The sequence below is a fragment of the Mytilinidion resinicola genome (genome assembly GCF_010093595.1).
Source record: "Mytilinidion resinicola strain CBS 304.34 unplaced genomic scaffold BDZ99scaffold_15, whole genome shotgun sequence".
In the NCBI taxonomy this organism is placed as follows: domain Eukaryota; kingdom Fungi; phylum Ascomycota; class Dothideomycetes; order Mytilinidiales; family Mytilinidiaceae; genus Mytilinidion; species Mytilinidion resinicola.
In genome coordinates, this window is record NW_022985451.1 from 443,260 (window position 1) to 461,960 (window position 18,701).

Below are 18,701 nucleotides of genomic sequence, written 5' to 3' on the forward strand. Positions count from 1 at the left end.
TTTGCGCAGCTGCAGCGCCGTATGACGGCACGGCAGTCAACCGCTCGCGGAAAACATGCCGACACCCCATGTCGACAATGATTGGGTCCCAGCGCTGTGGTGGAGGTGGCATGTGCCCAAGCTGGAGGGGGTGAATGCACGGTGCGGGAACGGGTATGTGCGCTGAGGCTCAGCTCAGCTCGCAGCCATGGGTTACGCGGCATGCATGGAAGCCTTTAGCCATTTTCTAGCGCGAGGCCGGCGAGCAAGGATAGTCCTTGCTATGATTCTGATGTTCAAGGTGAACAATCACTGAGGTGTGACGAGGCCGTGGAGCTGAGGCCGCGGGGGAGACTTGACTCTTGAGGTATTTTATGTTCAGCACGAGGTCATTGCGCATGGTGTGAGCTTCGCAAGCCTCATTTTCTGACCTGGTACTGCCAGTAGATATTGAGACTTGTGACTTAGCACTTGGTGGAATCTAACTAAGGAGAGGTATTGACCAGTAAGAGGCAGGCAGCAATATTAGGAAGAAGTGCAAGCGAGCTCGAGACTACATTGGACATCAACCTCGCCAAGAAGTGACATAACCCTCCTGTGTATTCAGCAAGAGCGTTGGCCTCACGACCCACGTCACAGCGGCTCGGAGGCTCGCCTTGTAGATGTAGTGATTAGCTGGTTGGTTGATGATCGGCGCCTAGAAGGCGTGTGGAAAACTTCCAGAAGGATTTAGTGGCGAGTTCGATCTGGTGAAGGTTATGGTGGGGCTAAACCCTGCTGCTGACTGCTGCTTGCATATGGGAAACTCTTGGTGGACGGCTCTGGGCGAGTGGCTCTAACCAACGATAATTAGCTACCCTTGTCCTCTGACCGGTCTGCAATCCATGTCTCGACCGAACAGATAGCTTTCATCCAATTAATTCCAAGCCCCCGGAAAGGGTCTTGTAGTTTCCACCCCGCGGCGCTCACACTGGTCTCGCATTGATCTTAGAAAGGTCGTATTCTTTAATGTAAGGCCTGAAAGTGTTCTTTGGGAGTCCAGCTTCTGGGCTATGACGAGAAGCCAGTGGAAGTATTACTCGGTGGGGAGAAGCGGTGTTCTGAGAAGGCTTTAGTGTCGCTGTCTTTAACATGAAAGCGTGTCTGTGCCTTCTCGCCCCATTAGATATGTCCACTCGTAGGAGCATCAGTGTCAAGCCACATCGACAGCGTTACGATAGTGTGAGAACCCCCGACCGACCCTTCTTGGTGACTCTTATCAGGCTCCCCGCACAGGCATTCTCATAGACCATCCATGTGATAACAAAATCCCGGAGCAGCGGTATCATGTAAGCGCCAGGCAAGTAGTGAATTTGCCGAATGAGCACCTTCGAGGCGGGCTCATGCCACTTCGCCTACCGCTGCATCTGGCAAGCTGTTGCGACGCTGTCCCGGGTCACTGGCTCTGGCGTTCCAGCAATTTATGGCGAAAGCTCATTCGAACGCGTCAAGCACAGTCCTTGTACTTTGCCGTCGGGTTGCGTGGCAAGACTGTGCAACCTTCCAATATCTCTGTAGTCGGAGTGACAAGTGCCAATCTCTATCAACTGAATTCCGATCGACTTAATCAATCGGCCGATGGGTTGGTAAGTGCACCAGCACAGGCACCAGTAGGCTTGTGAGGGGATACCTCCGAGCCATGGTGTACGGAAAAGATAAGCGTTCCGAGGGTGAGGGTGCTTGAAAGACATGAACGCCGCGCTGTCCCGGCACAGCCATGGCGCCAGATGATCGCTTGCACAGCATGGGCAAGTTCGCTTTGGCGCTGGCCATCCGATTTCTATTCGTCAGCGTGTTATGTGTCCCTTGAGCCGCATCGAGTATAAGTAACTAGCGGTTGCGTCTCTGCTATTCAACCTTCAACTTAGAAAACCCTGTCATAGGTTCCGTGGCTCTTGATCCTATAAAGCGAGCTCTCAGATTCAAACTTAGTATGTTACTGCAGCCATCCCATGGGGGCTCTCAAATTATCGGTGAAGTCGCTGACGACGTAATCCTAGGCAACCTGTTCGATGCCGCACGCTGTAGACACGAATTCCGTTGGCTTGCCCGGGAATGGCCATCTTCCTTCGAGGTGGACACAGTACATCGAAACAGAGATTGTGGATGGGCACCAGGTATGTAGAGCAGCTCTTGTGGCCAAACACGATTGCTGACCGTGGGTATTTGCCGGAAAGTATGAGCCAACAACCATAAAGCAAGACCAAAAGAGCACGACGAAGAAATCCACAACCAAGGGTGAAATATCTTCAACGAAACTTTCATCGAGTATGGATCGGTGGCTTAACGAGACGACGCGGGAAGAGCCCTACCATGGGCAGGGAGGGTGATGAAGGAACACATACTCGGGGATCTGGATACCACGACGGTGAAGAAATCTGGCAAGCTGCGTTGCGTGTGCTTCGAAAGAAAGGTCTCGATCAAGGCGTTTTATGTGGCATGATACCAAATTTAAGGCTGAGCCCACAGGGCTTCGATTCGTGTATAGTAGCAGTAATTGAAAAGATTTGCAGTTTATGAAAATTTCCTAGAGATCGATAGTATTGCTTTATAGTATTGCTTTTAGAGCAGTGCGTTACTGCCTGGCAAGCCTAACCACAGAGCCCGGACGAAGCTCATGGGAACACGGGAAGCCATCAGCGTATTCAGCTTCTACAAAAATGGCATGTACGCTGATAATACTAAAGCCTCTGCATGCTGTCGAGAAACTCAGGTGCCAGGTGTAGAGGATCGACTGCTTCTGTCATTGTCGGGCGATGATGCAGCGTTTGAACACGAGAGCTCAATAAGCAGTAAAGAAACAAGTGCTATCTGAAACAATCGCATGAAGAAGAAAGGGAAGATGCGAAAGATGGGGATGAAGACGACAATGGAGCTGATGAAAGTGCCGCGCTCATCCGAGAGATCTCGGCTGTCGGCGTAAACCGTTTTTGACTGCCTCTCCTCCGGCATCATCCTTCTCTGCACGGCCATCACTGCTAACTTTTCTTTTCCATCCTTGCATCTCTCTCTGCTGTCCTTATCTTCTTGTACTAACTCAGCTACACCTTCAGCCCTCCTAGTAAGAATCATCCTACAAAACCTTCATCGTAACTTAAAGAGTATCGCCGAGAAGTCACTAGTCATCCATCATCCACCTCAATCAGGCATAGCCCGAATTCAGTACAGTTCTGTTGTTCACTTCCTTCGGGGATGAGGTGGAAGCATGGAGCCTAAGAAAGAACAGCCAGACAAGGGCAAAGCTCGAGCAACCGCAGATCAAAAGGACGAAGAACCTACGTCTCTAACATCAAGAATAGCGTCCTCAGCGTCAGGCCTGGCCAGAAACCTTATTGGAGCTCCTAGAGGCAACGAACTTCAGGGTCAACTTGCTTCTGCATCAGGGATTTCTAGCAAACTCGCAAATGGCTCATCGTCTTCCGCAAGTCAGTCGGTGTGGAGTGAAGGTTTTCCATCACGTCCTCCACAGCAATTTTCAAATAGCTCTTCAGAGAACGCATACGCATATAACAATGGCGAAAGCTTTCGAAGCACTTCAAATCAGACCAACGACCAGGAATTCAACGATTTCCTTAATAGTAGCAACCTGAACAATCCCGACGGACATGCTTCTCAACAACACACAAATCTCCGGGCCGTGGACTTCCAAAATCAAGCAGGCCTCAACCATTATTCTTGGGATAGATTAGCAAAGCCAGCAGATGCATTGGAAAGGGATCGCAGCCAAGGTCAAACTTTTGATGACGGAGCCGAAGTACGCATGCTCCTCGCAGATCCATCCTTCCAACCAGCTTGGGAGGAGGCGGAGGTCATGACTGCCGCACCTGTCGAGGATCCGGCAATGGACCTCTTTTGGGAGAACTTCTCTCCTAACGAACAACGAGCTGCAGACCGTATCAGAAGTGCTCTACCTGCTCCTCCAGTACACGGACAAGTCTCATCGCAGAACCCCTTGAATCTGAGACCGGATTTCGAGTCATTGATCAGTCATATGCAATCAGAACTAGACTCCGAAGAAGTCAGCAATATTGAGGGCATGAATACTCCTCGAAGACGACAGCTCGCATCCGAATGGGATGGTGTACTGAATGGCTATACGGACGAGGTCTGGGGAAACATGTTACCGGCCGTAAAGGAAGCAAGATCTCAACTCGAAGAGGTTAAGGCGGGTTCGGAACGCCTGGACAGTACTACAATTACGAGGCTGAAGATGATTCTTGGGCATGTAGTGCAGAGCGCAGATCCGTCACTCTTGAACCTGCGGGCCCCCTCTACGGCAGGTTCATCGCAAGCGCAAGGGCAAAGGTCCGGAGCTATGAGTGGAATTGCACAGCTTGGGACTAGCACGAATCAAGCCGCATATGTGAATGAAGCTCAGAGGGATGACTATAGGGTGAGCCACGTAGCGAATGCTCAGAGGTTCGATTCATTAACCCATAGCGAAAGAACCTTGGTACAGAACCAAGCGAACGGCCATCAATTGCGTCGACAGCAAGCTCGGCAGGGCAGCGCCATGGAGGAAGTAGGGGAGGATCACTTTCGTGAAGTCGCATTCCACTGTCCTTGGATTAGCTGCCATGAGGCAAGTACCCTTTCTCAGAATAGTTCTTCATGGCTGACCCTTTTGTACAGCGTTTCAATAACTTTCTCGAACTTCGTCTTCATACCAGCGCTCACACCCAGTACGCTTGTCCACATCAAGGTTGCGCTTTAGAGTTCAAGGGTCACGAAGAATGGGCGGACCACATTGAAGGTCCTCATCACGATTTGCTAGATACTAGAACTCGTGCTAGTAGAGTTCCTGTATGCTGAAAGCTCCACACGTGACAGATTGAAACTATTTGAAAACATGTAGTTGTACAGAAAGTAGCGTCGAAGAGCTTGACCAAATAGGGAGAAAGCTTTTCCTAGTTCTTAAACAAGTCCATTGCAGCGTTCATCTCTTTCGCCCCTTGTGATTCTTCTACACCACCCTTAATCATCCTCAGCCTTATCCCCGTCATCCTCATCACTCACTCTCGCTCTCATCTCCATCGCCTGCCGGAAAATCTCCATCAACGAGCCGAAAGACCTTCCCCCGCCCTTCACCGGTCTTCGATTTGCAATGCCTGCTACGAAGACACGGTTCTGCCTCCTTCCCATGCTGCCCGCAGCACGTCCACGTGAAGTCTTCTGGAAACTCGTCCACTCGCCAATCGGTTTCGACATCGATCTTGTGGCCATAGTATTGAACGTCGTCGTCGTCCGGGAAAGCGTCCTCATTCATCTCCAGAACACCCTCGTGTCTTCTGCAGGACTGTTCTTCGCCCGACTGCTCGTTTAAGACTATATCGTAGTCTTCTTTGCATTGGACGCAACGCGCATACCGAGAGGTTTTAGTCTCGAGCTTCCGCTTTTTCGAGCCGTTGGTCGCCGATCCATTCGTTGTGGTGCTTTGGAGCTGCGGGTCCGGAACTAGCATTATTTCTTCGAGGTTACTTGCGCAGATTGTTGACTTCTGGCATAGCTGCATGAGAACGCTGCGGAGTGTGGAGGCTTTGACGGACTCGATGGCGTTGAGTAACTCGGGCTTGATCTCGTTGTCAGTGGTGAGGTCGAGCACGTTGGTGGTGGTGGCGGTTGGCATGGTGAGTATAAGTAATTTGAGAGAATTTAGTCTTGCGACGAAGATTGGGTGTACTGGACTTGAGGACTTGTAGAGAAATAGAGAGATGATGTCGGGGTAAACAACACGTCCAGACGCGTGATGTAATACTGCCGGATGGGGTTAGGTTCAAGCGGTAACTGTAAAGGGCATAGCTATGCTTCGGATCTCCATTACGGTAACCTAGAAGCCTCTCCATGCCCGACGCCCGAAAATAGAGGGATAGATCCATTCTACTATCGATTACCCTTAGTCCTAACTTTTGAATCTAGTGGTTCTCCTGTACCAGGTGCCATTGCACCGAGTTGAGGTTGATTTAGATAAGTTGAGATGTATGGCCGGGAGCCAGTCTGGCTTTTAGCGATAGGCCAAAGGTATACCCTCCATGGTCGATTCAAAAACGTTGTTTCAAGATGGTCAGAAGTGTGACGTGGAGCCAGTCCGTGCTATTTGCCGTTGCTTTTGGCACATTATTGCTTCACTCACAAAATTCGATCAGGAATAGGGTAAGATTGACATTGTTGAAAAGCTTAAGCGGGAGCCAGTCGGATGTCTGGTTTGTACGCCAAACCACTATACCCCTTGTCCTAATTCAGACACTGGGCCATCATATCGAACACCTCACAGCTTCGGCGTCTCTAGTCACACCACATTCTTCTCTAACCACTCCTCCCACTGCTCCTTCGTCCAACCACTTGAGATGCTATTCTCCACAACCCCATTGAAAAGCACTGTCGGCGTGACATGCACTCCCGTCAAGCGGTTGGCTTTCACCATCAGCTTCACGTCATCGGTGACCTTGTTCCCCGTGTTCAGCGCTCCATCTTTCCCTGGCTTATCACTGATAACTAGTAAATCATACACTTCTTTCTCATTAACTCCGACGCTGCCGGCGATCTTAGCAAGGCGAGCGTATGTCTGATTACGCGTCTCATTGACAACATTAACGTCGAAGAAGGCAGTCTGTTGTTCGAAGAGGGCAGCGCTGAAGGGGAGGAACAGGTCAGGGGAGAGGCGGAGGACGGCGGCGCCGGCCTCGTGGGTGAGCGTCGAGGACGGATGCCAGGGCTGGATTTGCTGGCGGAAGATGGTGACGAGCTTGGAGTCGTAGGGGGCGGAGGTCAGGGTGGATTTGAGGGGGCCAAAGACCGTCTTGAACAACTTGGCGCTGAAGGGACAGACATAGTCGAGGTCTGTGAGGGTAATTAGCTTGGGTAGAGGAGAGGTGTTGGGATGGTTCACGTACAGAGCTCGAGCGTGTGGACGGCTTTGGGCGCGATGCTGCTAGCGGCGAGCTTTTGGCCGGCGAATTTGGGAGCGAGAGCCATGGTTGATGGGTGGGATGTTTTAGAAGCTAGAAGAGGGCTTGGTGGTGTTGAATTGAGGCGTTGTGGTTACCTTTGTATGAAGCTGGGAGCTATGCTTTGATAAACACCGAGGCCCCGCGGCCAGTTCTAGATGCTGTGATGACGACAGAGGGGTATCATATTGCATCGTGAAACTGGACTTTTTGAATAATTGTCAGCGTCTGAGGTGCATCGGGGCTCTTACCAACATTTAGAGTCGAGAAGCTGTTTGCTTATGTTCTAAAGCTTCTACATACGGTATTTTTGCGAGAAACTAGCGGCCGTGTCCGCGTTCCTCAACCCGTCTACTAGTGCATCAACATAGCTTTCAAAAGCACACCCCTAGCAAATATCACATTCTGAGAGTCGTCATTCGTTGATTAACAACTTAAAACACGTTGTTCGAATCATGCCTTGGAGGGGATGTTCTTGACGTGCCGCTAGAACCCGGACTGGCTCCCGTTGATACAATAAACCTTACCGAAATCAACCCCAATTCCAGAGCCCGATCTGGAGCGCGACGCAATAATATGCCAAAAACGACCCCAAATCGCACGGACTAGCTCCACTTCATACATCTCGCAGCATCCAAATCATCCCTTTTCCCATGATCTGATTTAGGGCGTCCGGGGGCTTACATCCTAAAACGAGGTAGAAAATGGGCATGAAGAGGATGGACAAGCCGACGTTTCTGAATCAAGACTTAGGAAATTGATAAGACAGAAGTTTGCAACTTGCTAGGGTACTTCAAAGCCTTTTCAGGGGTTGGAAAATAGGGAATGGATTGAGTCTGATCGAGAGTGCTATGCCCTCTTTCCGTCAGTACGCCTCCAATATCAGAGCAAATTCATCGTCATTAAGCTTTAGTTCACATCTCCATATATTCAAGCCTCCCCACTCGTTGCGTCTTAAAATACATAATGAAGACTGAGATTTTATGACTTGAAAATAGATAAACCCCCTAACTCCGCCAAGCCATGCTACGTTCTATAAGAAATCATCCCTGGTGCAGCTTCTTCACCCTTTGCACGCCTTCGTACAGCGCGCGGTCCACGGCTGCCGCAACGGTCAGGGTGCCGCCGATGACTGCGCACAAGCCGACGAGGAAGCCGGAGAAAGTCTTGCTGCGCGCTTCGCGGTTGATGACTTTCATTGGGGAGATGTCGTAGGAGAAGAAGACACCTATATCACCCATTAGCTCAAGATCATCCGATAGACTATTTCCCCAATTATCTTACCTGGTATTCCACCCCGCGCATGAATCCTCTCCTTGTGCCCACTCTGCGCATCGTTGCCACCACCTAGATTCCGCTGGTGCGACGTGACGCTGTACTGATGCGTCTCGATGCTGCCCTTGTAGCCCGCATCAATACCACCACCCATGACATCGTTCTTGTTCTGCACTGCGGCTTCCTTTTCCCAGCCGATGGGCAGGTACGCCGTGCTAACGACCTTGATGAAGTACATGAAATTGAACGCCTTCTCGCCCGTCTTCTGCTCCGTCCCATCGAGGGGGTTGAGGTGATGATTCGTCCACGCTCCAGCGCCTGACGCGGATCCCCTCGTCGCCATGCGCGCGATGACCGCGTCGGGGAGTTGCGGGCCAAAGCGGAGTGTGTGGATGGTATGCGTGAAAGAGTGATCGGCTTCATCCTTGAAGTAGTTCTCGAGGTCATGCACGTGCATGTTGCCGTTCGAGTATGATTTTCCGGGAGCAATGTGGAAGTTGCCGATGACTTTGTTGACGCGAATTCCGCCTTCAATGCGGCAGCCTTCCTTGCGCTGCTCGTCGAGGTGCTCGGCGTAGTGTTCGCGCTCGCACTGCTCAACGCCCTCGCCGCGCCCGAAGGACCATGATATGCTGGCGTATGCGTTGCGCACTTCGTCGCAGGTATTACAGCAGCCGGCTTTGCGACCATCGGTGGGGGGAGGAGCGCCGTAACATTGACCGCAATACTCGGGGTCGAGGTGGGAGGCCGGGTCGTCGGGGTGGCTGTTGGAAAGTTAGCTGTGGTTCGAATTGGGAGTATCATGCTTCAACGTCTTCAAATTGAGTATGGAGCTTCTTCTAATCAGAAGCACAAGGAAAATATGCAACTTACAGATCCAGCGCTTTACTCTCAATATCATGGCTTCCCTCTGACACAGGCGCCAACCTCACTTTATTCACTCCATGCTGCACCCCACTCTGTATCTCCCCCGACACATCCATAACATCCAGCGTCAGCAGCTCGCACGGCATCAGCGGGAACGTGATGTTCATATGAATCTCCATCTTCTCTCCTGCGCATATTGTTAGCCCAGCTCTTGGTCAAATCACCCCATACCCTTTCCGTTGTCCCAATTGTATAACATTCTCTTTTCCTAGCACACCATCTCTTCTCCCATAGTTCCAAGAAATCAAAAACTAACCTCTCCCCTTGTCCACCACAAGCTCCGGCCTCACGACCACCCTCCTGTAATCTGCCCACTCGCCCCACACCAACCACAGTATCACCAGCAGGCTCGTTATCGTGACTATTCCGCCCGACGTCGTCCGCACTCGCGCATCCTCCACAGTCTTCGTAAACGCATCGAGGCGCGTAAAGCGCGATTTTGCCGGCATGGTGAAGCTCACGTAACCAGATCCGAGGCCGCAGGCGAAGTCGGTAGTGAAGAAGGTCGGAAACCGTCGCCAGGCGAGAAGCTAATCTCGGGGGTGTCGCAATGCGCCAAGTATCGTGTTCGTGAGATTCGAGGGTGGATTACGGGACCCGAATAACTTTAGGTAAGGAGGAGGAGCCGCTGCAACTCTCCGCAATGCCGGTATTGAGGTTGGAAGAAAAGGAGGAAAGGAGCGTCAAAGAGAAATACTTCTCTCGAAAGTGTGTACTGCGATTACATACACGGGAAGAGAAGGGAATTGAGCAGCAGGGCAAGACGGGCGGGTAAAGAGGCTGACGGGGCAGAATAAAGGACAGCTAGCATTCTGATGCGCGAGCCTCGAATCGCTAGAGTCCAGCGTTCCTGGCAGGGGTATACTGGCTTATATAATACTGTCACGTGTCAAACGGCTTTCACAAGAAGTTCCACGTTATATGGCCATATGTCCATCAGCAACCCATATATTATTCAAATCCACCTGATAGCTACGAGGTATATCCCAAAACTCTCTCACACAGAAATAGTACAACGTCTAATGCGTCTTCCGCTGCGCGTTCGCCAATGCGCTCTCCATTGCCGCCGTGATATCGATATGGAAAAGCGGCCTGTTGAGACCTTGCACAATTGCTATCTTCTGCGACTTTCCGCCTCCGATCGTGCCATATGCCTTGGGATGGCTACTCGGCTTGTTCAGGCTATCGGCGTCTTCCGATGAGTCTGGGCCTTCCTCGATATCATCGTTGACCGTCTTGCCCTCTGCTTGGGCGGCGGCCCTACGCTGTGCCTTATTTTGATGCGCCTCAGCTGCTGCTGCAGCGCTAGAGGTTCCTCCGAGTTCGGCGACGCTGAAGATTGGCTTCCAGCGTTCTAGGCCAGAGTCAACATCAGATTCTGGAGTGTAGTATCCGAATCCAGCTGCGGCAAGTGCACGTTTTGTCCACCGATTGTTGATGTTTGCAAAGTGCCAATCAACAGTATCAGGAGCGGCATAACGATCAAGTTGGTTACGGACATCGATGAGATTCTGAATTGAGGTGACATCGACATTATTGACGGAAGAAAAGTCGAGGATTATAGCTTTGAGAGTAGGTCGATGATCAATTGGGTCTGCTTCTTTACCACGACGGGGACCAGGGTTGTTCCACGGGCGGTCCTAAGAATTATTAGTCTATTGGTTCAAACAAGAGACTGCAAGTTGACTTACTCCTAGCTTTCCATAGGTAGCAGGATTTGTGCGACGAGTCTTCTCGAAAATAACGTGAACGAGATAGTCCAAATAGTGGTTGGCGTTAGGATAGTTGAATCCTTCGGAGAAACGGTAAATAAAGATACCGGGATATGGGTCTTCGACTTCGATCGTGGGGTTGGATCCATCATGATGATCAACCGGTAGGAAGATGTTCCTAGAGTTGGAATCTGGGTCGTCAGGGATCCCCTTGGAGGCCTTCGGAGTCCGGCCTTCTTTACTCTCCTCTTGGTCTAGCAAGTGGTCACCGACGACAGAGTGAACCTTGACTCTTCCGACAAATCGGCCACGGGCCTTGAATGCCCTGAAAACGAACAAGGCGAACGACACACAGATTGTCGTGTAAATCCCATTTTCAATGCTGCTGAACACGGTGACGAGCACACCGGCGAAGAAAATAGGCACCTCGAGCGGCGAGATTCGCCAGAATTGGTACACAGTGTTGGGCGGCGTAATTAGATCTCCTACAGCATGAATGATGACTGCTGACAGTGCAGCATTTGGAATGTAGAAGAACATAGCGGGAAGAGCATAGATAGCCAAGAGGACGACAATGGCGGTAATAACACCCCCAAACGGCGTGCGCACACCAGCCTTTGATTTGATGGCAGTCCGAGAGAACGATCCAGTAGCAGGATAGGCACCTAGGAACGGACCCAGTAGGTTGGTAACTCCAATGGCTACAAGTTCCTGCGAGGGATCGATCGTGTAATTGTTCACTCGACCAAAGGATTTCGAGATGGAGATATGTTCAATCAACAAAACGATGACCGTAGATGGAAGCTCGGACGCGAATGCCTTGATGATGTCTGTAGTGATATGGGGAACACGAGCGTGTTTGAAACCTGATAAGTGTGAGAACAGCTTATTCACAGTACGTTCGAAACAGCTTACCTCGAGGAACTTTGCCAAGGACGCTGAACTTTGGCTTCTTGCGGTGGTGCCTGTTGACCAGGTAACTGATGAGAACGTAGAGCAAGATGACGAAGGCGGTCCTCAAAGTTGAAATGAAGAAGAAAGTCTTCTTTCGGTTCGGGTATCTCTTCGCGAGCGTGTTGCATACAAATCGAATGAGGTAGAGCATAGTAAGCGCGGTCAGTCCAATAGCGGCATTCAAATTCGATCGTCCGAGATGCTTCAGGATGTGGATCACTACTTTGTAGGTCGCATCTCGAGTGGAGAATCCAGTAATACCCATCATAGCTGGTACTTGCCCGACGGCAATGTTGAGTGCAGAACCAGTCATGAAGGCGGCAATTGAGGTGAGCGAAATGAATTCAACTAGCCATCCAAGGCGCGCAAGACCGAGGAAGCATACAATGGAACCTGCAATGATCGCTAAGGACGAAGCAATGATGTCCGCGGGTACACCAGGGCCTAGCTTTTTAGAGGCGCTGGTAACGACATTCCCGGTAACAGTGGACAAAACAGCGACAGGCTATTAAAAAATTAGCTTAAGACTAGGCCTCAAATATATTGCACTTACACCAATGGTGATATCTTTGGATGTAGCAAAGAACCAGTAGATCAAGACACCCATAAAAGACGAATATAGTCCAAATTCAGGGGCGAGATTGGCAAGTTTGGCATAGGCCATACTCTGTGGGACAACCACAGCACCGACAGTGATACCTTCCAAATATTAGACGGCTGAAATATCGACAGTGATATGATAGACTCACCTGCGACGAGATCGCCGATAAGCCATTGAGAATTGTATCTTGTGATCCACTGGAGGAATGGGAACAGCCGGATGAAGTAATGCGCAATATCGTGGCCAGAGGGAGTGATACTCTGTAGCCATTCGAGAGACGTGGGTTCCTCTTCGACAAAGGTGTCGGCGCTGGCAACTGAGAAGACAGACTCGCCTCTCGTAATTCTCTCAGAGCCGGTCTCGTTGCGGTAGTGCAGCTTGATACCAAGGACCTTGGCCAGGCCGTGGCCGATCTTGGTGCTGGTAGATGCCATGAGACCGAGTGATCTTGGAAGTGCTTGGGGGAATCCCAGGAGCAGGGTGGAGCTTAATTATGAACAAACCCAGGCTCAAGATCTCGGCACAGGGTGCCGCTGCAGCTAGTGAGTGGCCCGAACGTGCCCTGGTGGCCGGGATTTATATCGATGCAGCAGAAGCTCTAGGCCTGGAAAAGATTTCTTTTGGGGTGTGTGATGAGCAATAGTGCAATATGGGGGCTTGATGGCCAGCGGGAGCTCAAGATCGAGTTGGGCCTTAAGCCACTGAATGAAACTGCTTGTGGGGGATTGCGCTAGAGCTTTGGGGCAGTCCGCAATGGGCGTCGATCTGCCGGCGAAAAGATGGTGTTGAAGTTGTCAAAATGCAAGAGAATGGCGTGACGGGTTAGGGCAGCCACAAATCGCAAGAGGCGTGAAGGACTGGTGCTCTGCGAAGGGACGGCGGCGGGGGATGCAGAATGGATGGTAGGCGGACGGCATCCAGGTTGAGATGTCAAATAGTTTTCAGATCGGATCTGACCCAGAGATGACGGGAGTCTGCGCAGGGTGGAGTGCAGACTTTGACTAAATGACACCATCGGGAAAAGTCCGGACGGCGGCGGTAGAGGTCTTGACTGGTGATGGTATGGCTGGGATAGCGCACGGAGCATCGAGGTGGTGGAGGAGAACACCCCAAGCGTGGGAGAGGCATGCCAGCGCGGGTGAGGCGACAGGGATGGTGCATGCGTAGCGACCGACGGCGTGCGAGGACAGGGCTCGCGGTGAATGCGTAGGCTGTCTACACCCAATTGCGGGCGCGGTAGCGACGCAACGCAATCGGGCCGGATCCCACGCGAATGGCGTGCTCGAGCACAGAGATGTCGAATCTACCTTTTATGGGGTAGCTAGCCGTACCTTGGACCGCGACGCCTTGGCATGAGCAGTATCACCACGTCCGCGGGACAAAGAGAAACGCCCCGGGCAGCGTGGGCACGACGAGAGCCTCAGCGTGCAAACGCCCAGAATCACACCACGATGGCGTCTTTGCGGACCGCGGAAATACAATGTCGCTCAATTGCCCACCAGAGAGAATCTGCTCGATGTTGCATCTCATCTCATGACGTGCCGTGAGGCTGCCAGATTTTGGAGTCGGCTGTTGTCGTCTTTTGGAGTCGGTCGCCTGCGGACTTTGTTCCAAGTCAGTATAACCGCCCGCCCGGGTCCTTACCTCACCAACCGCGGGAGGCAGGATTGAAGGGTCCAGAGACCCTGGACACATCCCTCACTGTTTGTCTTCATGTATTGGCAACAAGCAGCGAGAGTGGGTGTTTCTGACAGGGCAGATCAGAGAAACGCATAAACGAATACGAAGACGAGCTTGGAGGAGCTCGCTCCCTGCAGCTTCCCGCATGACCCAGCAGGATCGCCCATGTGAGCCTGGCAGGCGGAGCTGCAGGTGCAAAAGAGGCATCTCGGTAAAACCTTATGCACCTTGGCCGTTCGTCGAAGGTTCGCTGACAGCGTTTGGTCTTGTGCTCATCATTCATCTTTCCAAGGGTCCTCCATCCTAGAAAGTAGATAATCTTTCGGAATGCTCCCAGCGGAACAGGGCTGCAAGGGCGCCTTGATAGAGGTATCGTGCTGCCTTAGAGCGTTCGACATAGATTGAGGAGTAAAATGAGCGCGGGTGTTTCATGGGTATCGTATAGCTCGCACCGTCCACTAGTTGTGGTTGTCAGCGCGGTTGAAAGTAAGTTGGCGGGTCAATCAAGATGCCACGTGACTGGCCGCAAGCGGCAGGAACATCGTGAGCTGCTTCATTTCTGGGGAAACTCTGAACCATCCTCGCGGCTCGTCTTTCCACCACACCATGACTAATCTGGACCTCCTTCTCCTCAAAGGGCCTCCGTCTGGCGACCTCGCAGGAGGCCTCAATGACCTGCGCTTCACCATTCTGACCAAGGGCATGCCAGCAAACGGCGATGGCATGGTGAGCATCGCCCCGCCTCTAATTGCGCCCTCGGGGTTTGCGACTTCCCTTAATAACAACGAATCCTGCAGTCCGACTTGCGCATATACATCTGGCTCATCCTTCTGAATGCGCCGCCTGTCCGCACCGACGTCTACCTCGACCTCGTCCGACAAGGCGCATCACCCGCATACACCAAGATCCGCAACGACACGTTTCGCACACTTGCGACCGACCCTCTCTTTCGACGCCGCGTCACCGAAAACAGCCTGACGCGCGTGCTCAATGCTGTGGCGTGGAAGTTGAACGACGCGCACGAGGCACGCGTCAACGGATGGCAGTCCCCGCCTACGCTGTCCGACTTCGGGGGCAGCCCTGAAACCACCTTCAATTCGCGACAGTCGTTTACAACCGGCACAAGGACAGAAGTGTCAAACTCGGATGCGGAGCAAGTGGGCTACGTGCAGGGCATGAACGTCCTGGCAGCGCCGTTCCTGTATGCGGCCCGTAGCGAAGTCGAAGCATTCGTCGCGTTCGAGAAACTTATAACGCAGGAGTGCCCTGCTTACGTACGCGGTCCCATGGATGGTGTCCACAAAGGCCTCAGGCTCGTAGACACGGTTCTGGAGATTGTAGACCCAAAATTGTACTCGCATCTCATGAGCAAGGGTATGCACGCCGAGCTGTACGCTTTTGCCTCTGTTCTCACCATGTCCGCGTGCACGCCACCGCTACCAGAAGTTTTGCAACTCTGGGATTTCCTCTTCGCATACGGCCCGCATCTCAACATCCTCTGCATAGTAGCGCAGCTAATCCTGATAAGAGACCAGATCCTGGGCAGTCCGAGGTAAGCGCTGATCATTTCCACTTTTGTATATTCAATATTTGAAGACACCCCGCCACCAACCTTGGCTCCCCAGTCACCTTGCTGACGTCTTGCAGTCCAAACCAGATTCTCCGCTCTTTCCCTCCGCTGCAAGCGGCAAAGGTCATTCAGGTCGCGACATCGTTTGCCGCCAAGATTCCGCCAGATATCTATGAGCAGATCATCAATCACGCGAAATGATTGGCGTTTGTGTCATTGGCAACGATATATGATTGGTCCACTTCTTTCTTTGATACCCATTTTTGCGGATCGATAATCAAAAGAACTTGCGTGATTTCATCTGGGCATCGGCGTAGGAGTTGGTTCTGGTAGATCGAGCGCTGGACCGCTGGAATGTTGGATCACATCAAAAAATCGGACTTGTGAAAGGAAAAGTTGGGGGGTTGTATACGATGATGACTATCAAAAGGATGAACTCAGTACTAGATATGCCCGGGGTAAAACGACATGCACATTCACGATCCGCAAGCTTGAGTATGCTATCTCCACATCATGAAATTCAAGCTTCACGAAGTAACGTCCTATGTGTTCTCTCAAATTGGATCCTAGGCTCTCCATGCCGTCTTTCTCATCCCATCCCTTTTCCACACGATATCACATCAGCTATTCGAGTCTGCCTCAAGAAATTTGTTCACCGCTCACGGCCTTCACCACACCGAGCCACGTGCCCTCGGCTCCTTGTTCCTCCGTTCCCGGCGAAACCTCTCGTCCTTGGGTATAAAAGTCTTCGCCGAAGCTCATCCTCGACTTTCTAATAAGGATCAGTCACGTCGGGGTTCAAATGAGTGCATACATATCCCATGGCATTGAATCCCCACATCGATTCGACCGATGGCTTTGTGGGATTGAAAAATGGAGGACAACACAGCAATGGTTCTGTCGTGGGCTGTGAACATGTTTGGCATACCGTATTTACGATGGTTAGGTTATGTGTGCGGGTTATGGTGGAGGAGGGACTCCTCTAATGTGCTGATCGTTACCGAGGGGCGGTGGTAGTGGTTGGTATCTATCGTTCCAGTTGGGAGTTACCTGTCTCTTGGAAGGAAGGTCGTCCTCAACAGGTTTGGTGACCATAAGTATCATTGTTTGGAGGTATAGTGCCGTATGCTATCCGACGCTGTCGTCCCATTTGACGCTCCACGCTGTTCCAATTACCCACGCTGGAACTCGTCCCATGAAGTATCGAGCCAAGGCAAGTTGAATCCCAACCTGTTGGTTTGCAGGCCATAGCATCTGAACATTGGTGGGACGCGAACATTATGTACATGAAGCCCTGATTGCTACCTGCAGTGATTGCTGTAGGTGCTCGTCGTAGCTGATTGTCATCCCTCAACAGTCGTGCCTCCGAAGAGAAATTCCAAAAAAAAAAAAAAAAAATCTTGACGAAAGCGGGAATCGAACCGGGACCTAGCCAAGCAATACAAAAAGAAAAACAAGACCTAGGATTAGCATGTTGGGAGATACGGGGCCGACGCCATTAGGGCAAGGTTCCTGCTGGTTAGTACAAGGAGGGTTCATTTTACTCGAAATATATGGAGGAGTCGATGTGGGGAGCGAGTTTTCGTTTTTGTTTTGGTAAGGGCACGTCAGCGAGGAGACGCCTCCGGCGTGGTAGTCGTCATAATCCATCACAACCCTGCTCCATAAGAAGAGGACCAGAAAGGTTTGTCGATACCAACACCCACCAACACCCATGGCTGTCGCTGCATCCTATTTTGAACGACAGCCTGAGGCATTGACTTCTCAATGTTTGAACCCCCGCCAGCTCGAACTATTCTCATGTCTTCTTTCACGAATAGCCAGTTGGTAGATTTTATACCCGGCAAAAATCTACATCATGTGACTCGCGTGCTTCTTTCCTTTCTTTCAAAGAGATAGGTAAACGTTACACTCCATTCACGACCTTCCTAGCGACTCTCGAGACACACATACTTGGCAGCGACTCCACACGTTCGATCGTGCCAACCGTTGCCGTTCTGGGTCGAGAATCGGGCACACGGTAAATTAAAGGTGGACTTCGGGTGAAGAAAATCATGTGATGAGTGAAAGTCAGTGCTTTCTTCACTTCAGGTACTGCACACTTTGAAGCCGTGCTAACAGTTGCTGAATTGGGACATTTGGTGAATTTGCTCGGAGCAGGGTTGCAAAACTGAGAATCTCGCAACTTATGTCCCTTCACGGTACTTCAGTAACGGGTCTGAGGTGAGATATCTACGATCAGGGTCGGAAAGCCCAATCAGCGAGCCTCAATAACAACAACATACTTCAGACACCATAACCTTTCCTCGAAAGGTGGGGTAGGTTTACTGAATCGCTTGGAAGCTCGCAGAAGATATACCGTAGCACTTAAAGAATAAGGAAATCCCGGTTGCGGGTTGGTTTCGCTTGCAGTGTTCAACCTATCAGCTCATCGGTTTGCGGGTCAATTACACGTCTAAGGGGCGGCTTCATAACTACAACTATTTCGAAGAGCTGAAGAATCGACTGATTTGCGAAGAGAGACATCCCTTGTGGCTCCAATGCCGCCTAGGTACCATGATGCGGTGAAACTTCCCTGGATTAGGCGATGTCAGCAATGCCTATTCCATAAAAAGTTTCCTTCATAAGTAGCTCAATTCTCTCTCAAGACCTCGTTCCATTGTCCTCTCCACATCTTCAGCGTTCTTCCTATCGATTTCTTCTCCAAATAGAATTCTCTATCCACATTCATAATGCCGCACTCCGAGCAGTCGTTTATTGAGCAACGGCAGGCGCCATATACACTAGCTATCCTCGACGGAGACCTCGAAAAGATGATGTCGTATTTCGTCGACGAGGGATTGGACTACACAGACTATGGTTCGTCCCCTCTCACTTTGCAGGACCCATACTCTTCATCAAGTCGGTACCCTTCCAGCAGGGTCTAACGTCGACCCTTCATAGGTCTCATGGAACTTAACATGGACAAAGCTGCCCTGCGCGGCGTCTTCGGTGGCCTCTAGGAATACTGTGGCGACTGG

At 51.3% G+C, this 18,701-nt stretch overlaps 7 protein-coding genes across 7 annotated transcripts; 2 read left to right on the top strand and 5 right to left on the bottom strand.

Annotated features, from left to right (window-relative positions):
• The first annotated feature begins 3,037 nt into the window (after positions 1-3,037).
• BDZ99DRAFT_465553 (uncharacterized protein) lies at positions 3,038-4,741 on the top strand. The gene has a single exon (XM_033720568.1). It carries the CDS (start codon positions 3,224-3,226, stop codon positions 4,730-4,732), a length of 1,509 nt encoding a protein of 502 aa, XP_033573724.1. The 5' UTR covers positions 3,038-3,223; the 3' UTR covers positions 4,733-4,741.
• Positions 4,742-4,820: 79 nt separating this feature from the next.
• On the bottom strand, positions 4,821-5,829 carry BDZ99DRAFT_85047 (uncharacterized protein). Its single transcript, XM_033728965.1, has one exon. It carries the CDS (start codon positions 5,642-5,644, stop codon positions 5,027-5,029), a length of 618 nt encoding a protein of 205 aa, XP_033573725.1. The 5' UTR covers positions 5,645-5,829; the 3' UTR covers positions 4,821-5,026.
• A 373-nt stretch (positions 5,830-6,202) lies between these two features.
• Positions 6,203-7,228, bottom strand: BDZ99DRAFT_465555 (uncharacterized protein). Its single transcript, XM_033720569.1, has 2 exons — positions 6,909-7,228; positions 6,203-6,855 (listed from the first exon to the last, which is right to left on the bottom strand). The coding sequence occupies exons 1-2, from the start codon at positions 6,988-6,990 to the stop codon at positions 6,305-6,307; spliced, it is 633 nt and encodes a 210-aa protein (XP_033573726.1). The 5' UTR covers positions 6,991-7,228; the 3' UTR covers positions 6,203-6,304.
• A 620-nt stretch (positions 7,229-7,848) lies between these two features.
• Positions 7,849-9,963, bottom strand: BDZ99DRAFT_448286 (endoplasmic reticulum-golgi intermediate compartment protein-like protein 3). The gene is made up of 4 exons (XM_033718056.1): positions 9,421-9,963; positions 9,111-9,291; positions 8,247-9,001; positions 7,849-8,190 (listed from the first exon to the last, which is right to left on the bottom strand). The coding sequence occupies exons 1-4, from the start codon at positions 9,611-9,613 to the stop codon at positions 8,006-8,008; spliced, it is 1,314 nt and encodes a 437-aa protein (XP_033573727.1). The 5' UTR covers positions 9,614-9,963; the 3' UTR covers positions 7,849-8,005.
• Positions 9,964-10,077: 114 nt separating this feature from the next.
• BDZ99DRAFT_448287 (sulfate permease) lies at positions 10,078-13,030 on the bottom strand. The gene is made up of 5 exons (XM_033718057.1): positions 12,580-13,030; positions 12,384-12,529; positions 11,792-12,335; positions 10,856-11,742; positions 10,078-10,804 (listed from the first exon to the last, which is right to left on the bottom strand). Exons 1-5 carry the CDS (start codon positions 12,863-12,865, stop codon positions 10,184-10,186), a joined length of 2,484 nt encoding a protein of 827 aa, XP_033573728.1. The 5' UTR covers positions 12,866-13,030; the 3' UTR covers positions 10,078-10,183.
• Positions 13,031-14,717: 1,687 nt separating this feature from the next.
• BDZ99DRAFT_479162 (TBC-domain-containing protein) lies at positions 14,718-15,882 on the top strand (the record flags this gene model as incomplete). The annotated part of the gene is made up of 3 exons (XM_033722216.1): positions 14,718-14,837; positions 14,909-15,663; positions 15,759-15,882. The coding sequence occupies 3 exons, from the start codon at positions 14,718-14,720 to the stop codon at positions 15,880-15,882; spliced, it is 999 nt and encodes a 332-aa protein (XP_033573729.1).
• A 1,182-nt stretch (positions 15,883-17,064) lies between these two features.
• BDZ99DRAFT_465559 (uncharacterized protein) lies at positions 17,065-17,486 on the bottom strand. The gene has a single exon (XM_033720570.1). The coding sequence runs from the start codon at positions 17,329-17,331 to the stop codon at positions 17,110-17,112; it is 222 nt and encodes a 73-aa protein (XP_033573730.1). The 5' UTR covers positions 17,332-17,486; the 3' UTR covers positions 17,065-17,109.
• Between the last annotated feature and the right edge of the window lie 1,215 nt (positions 17,487-18,701).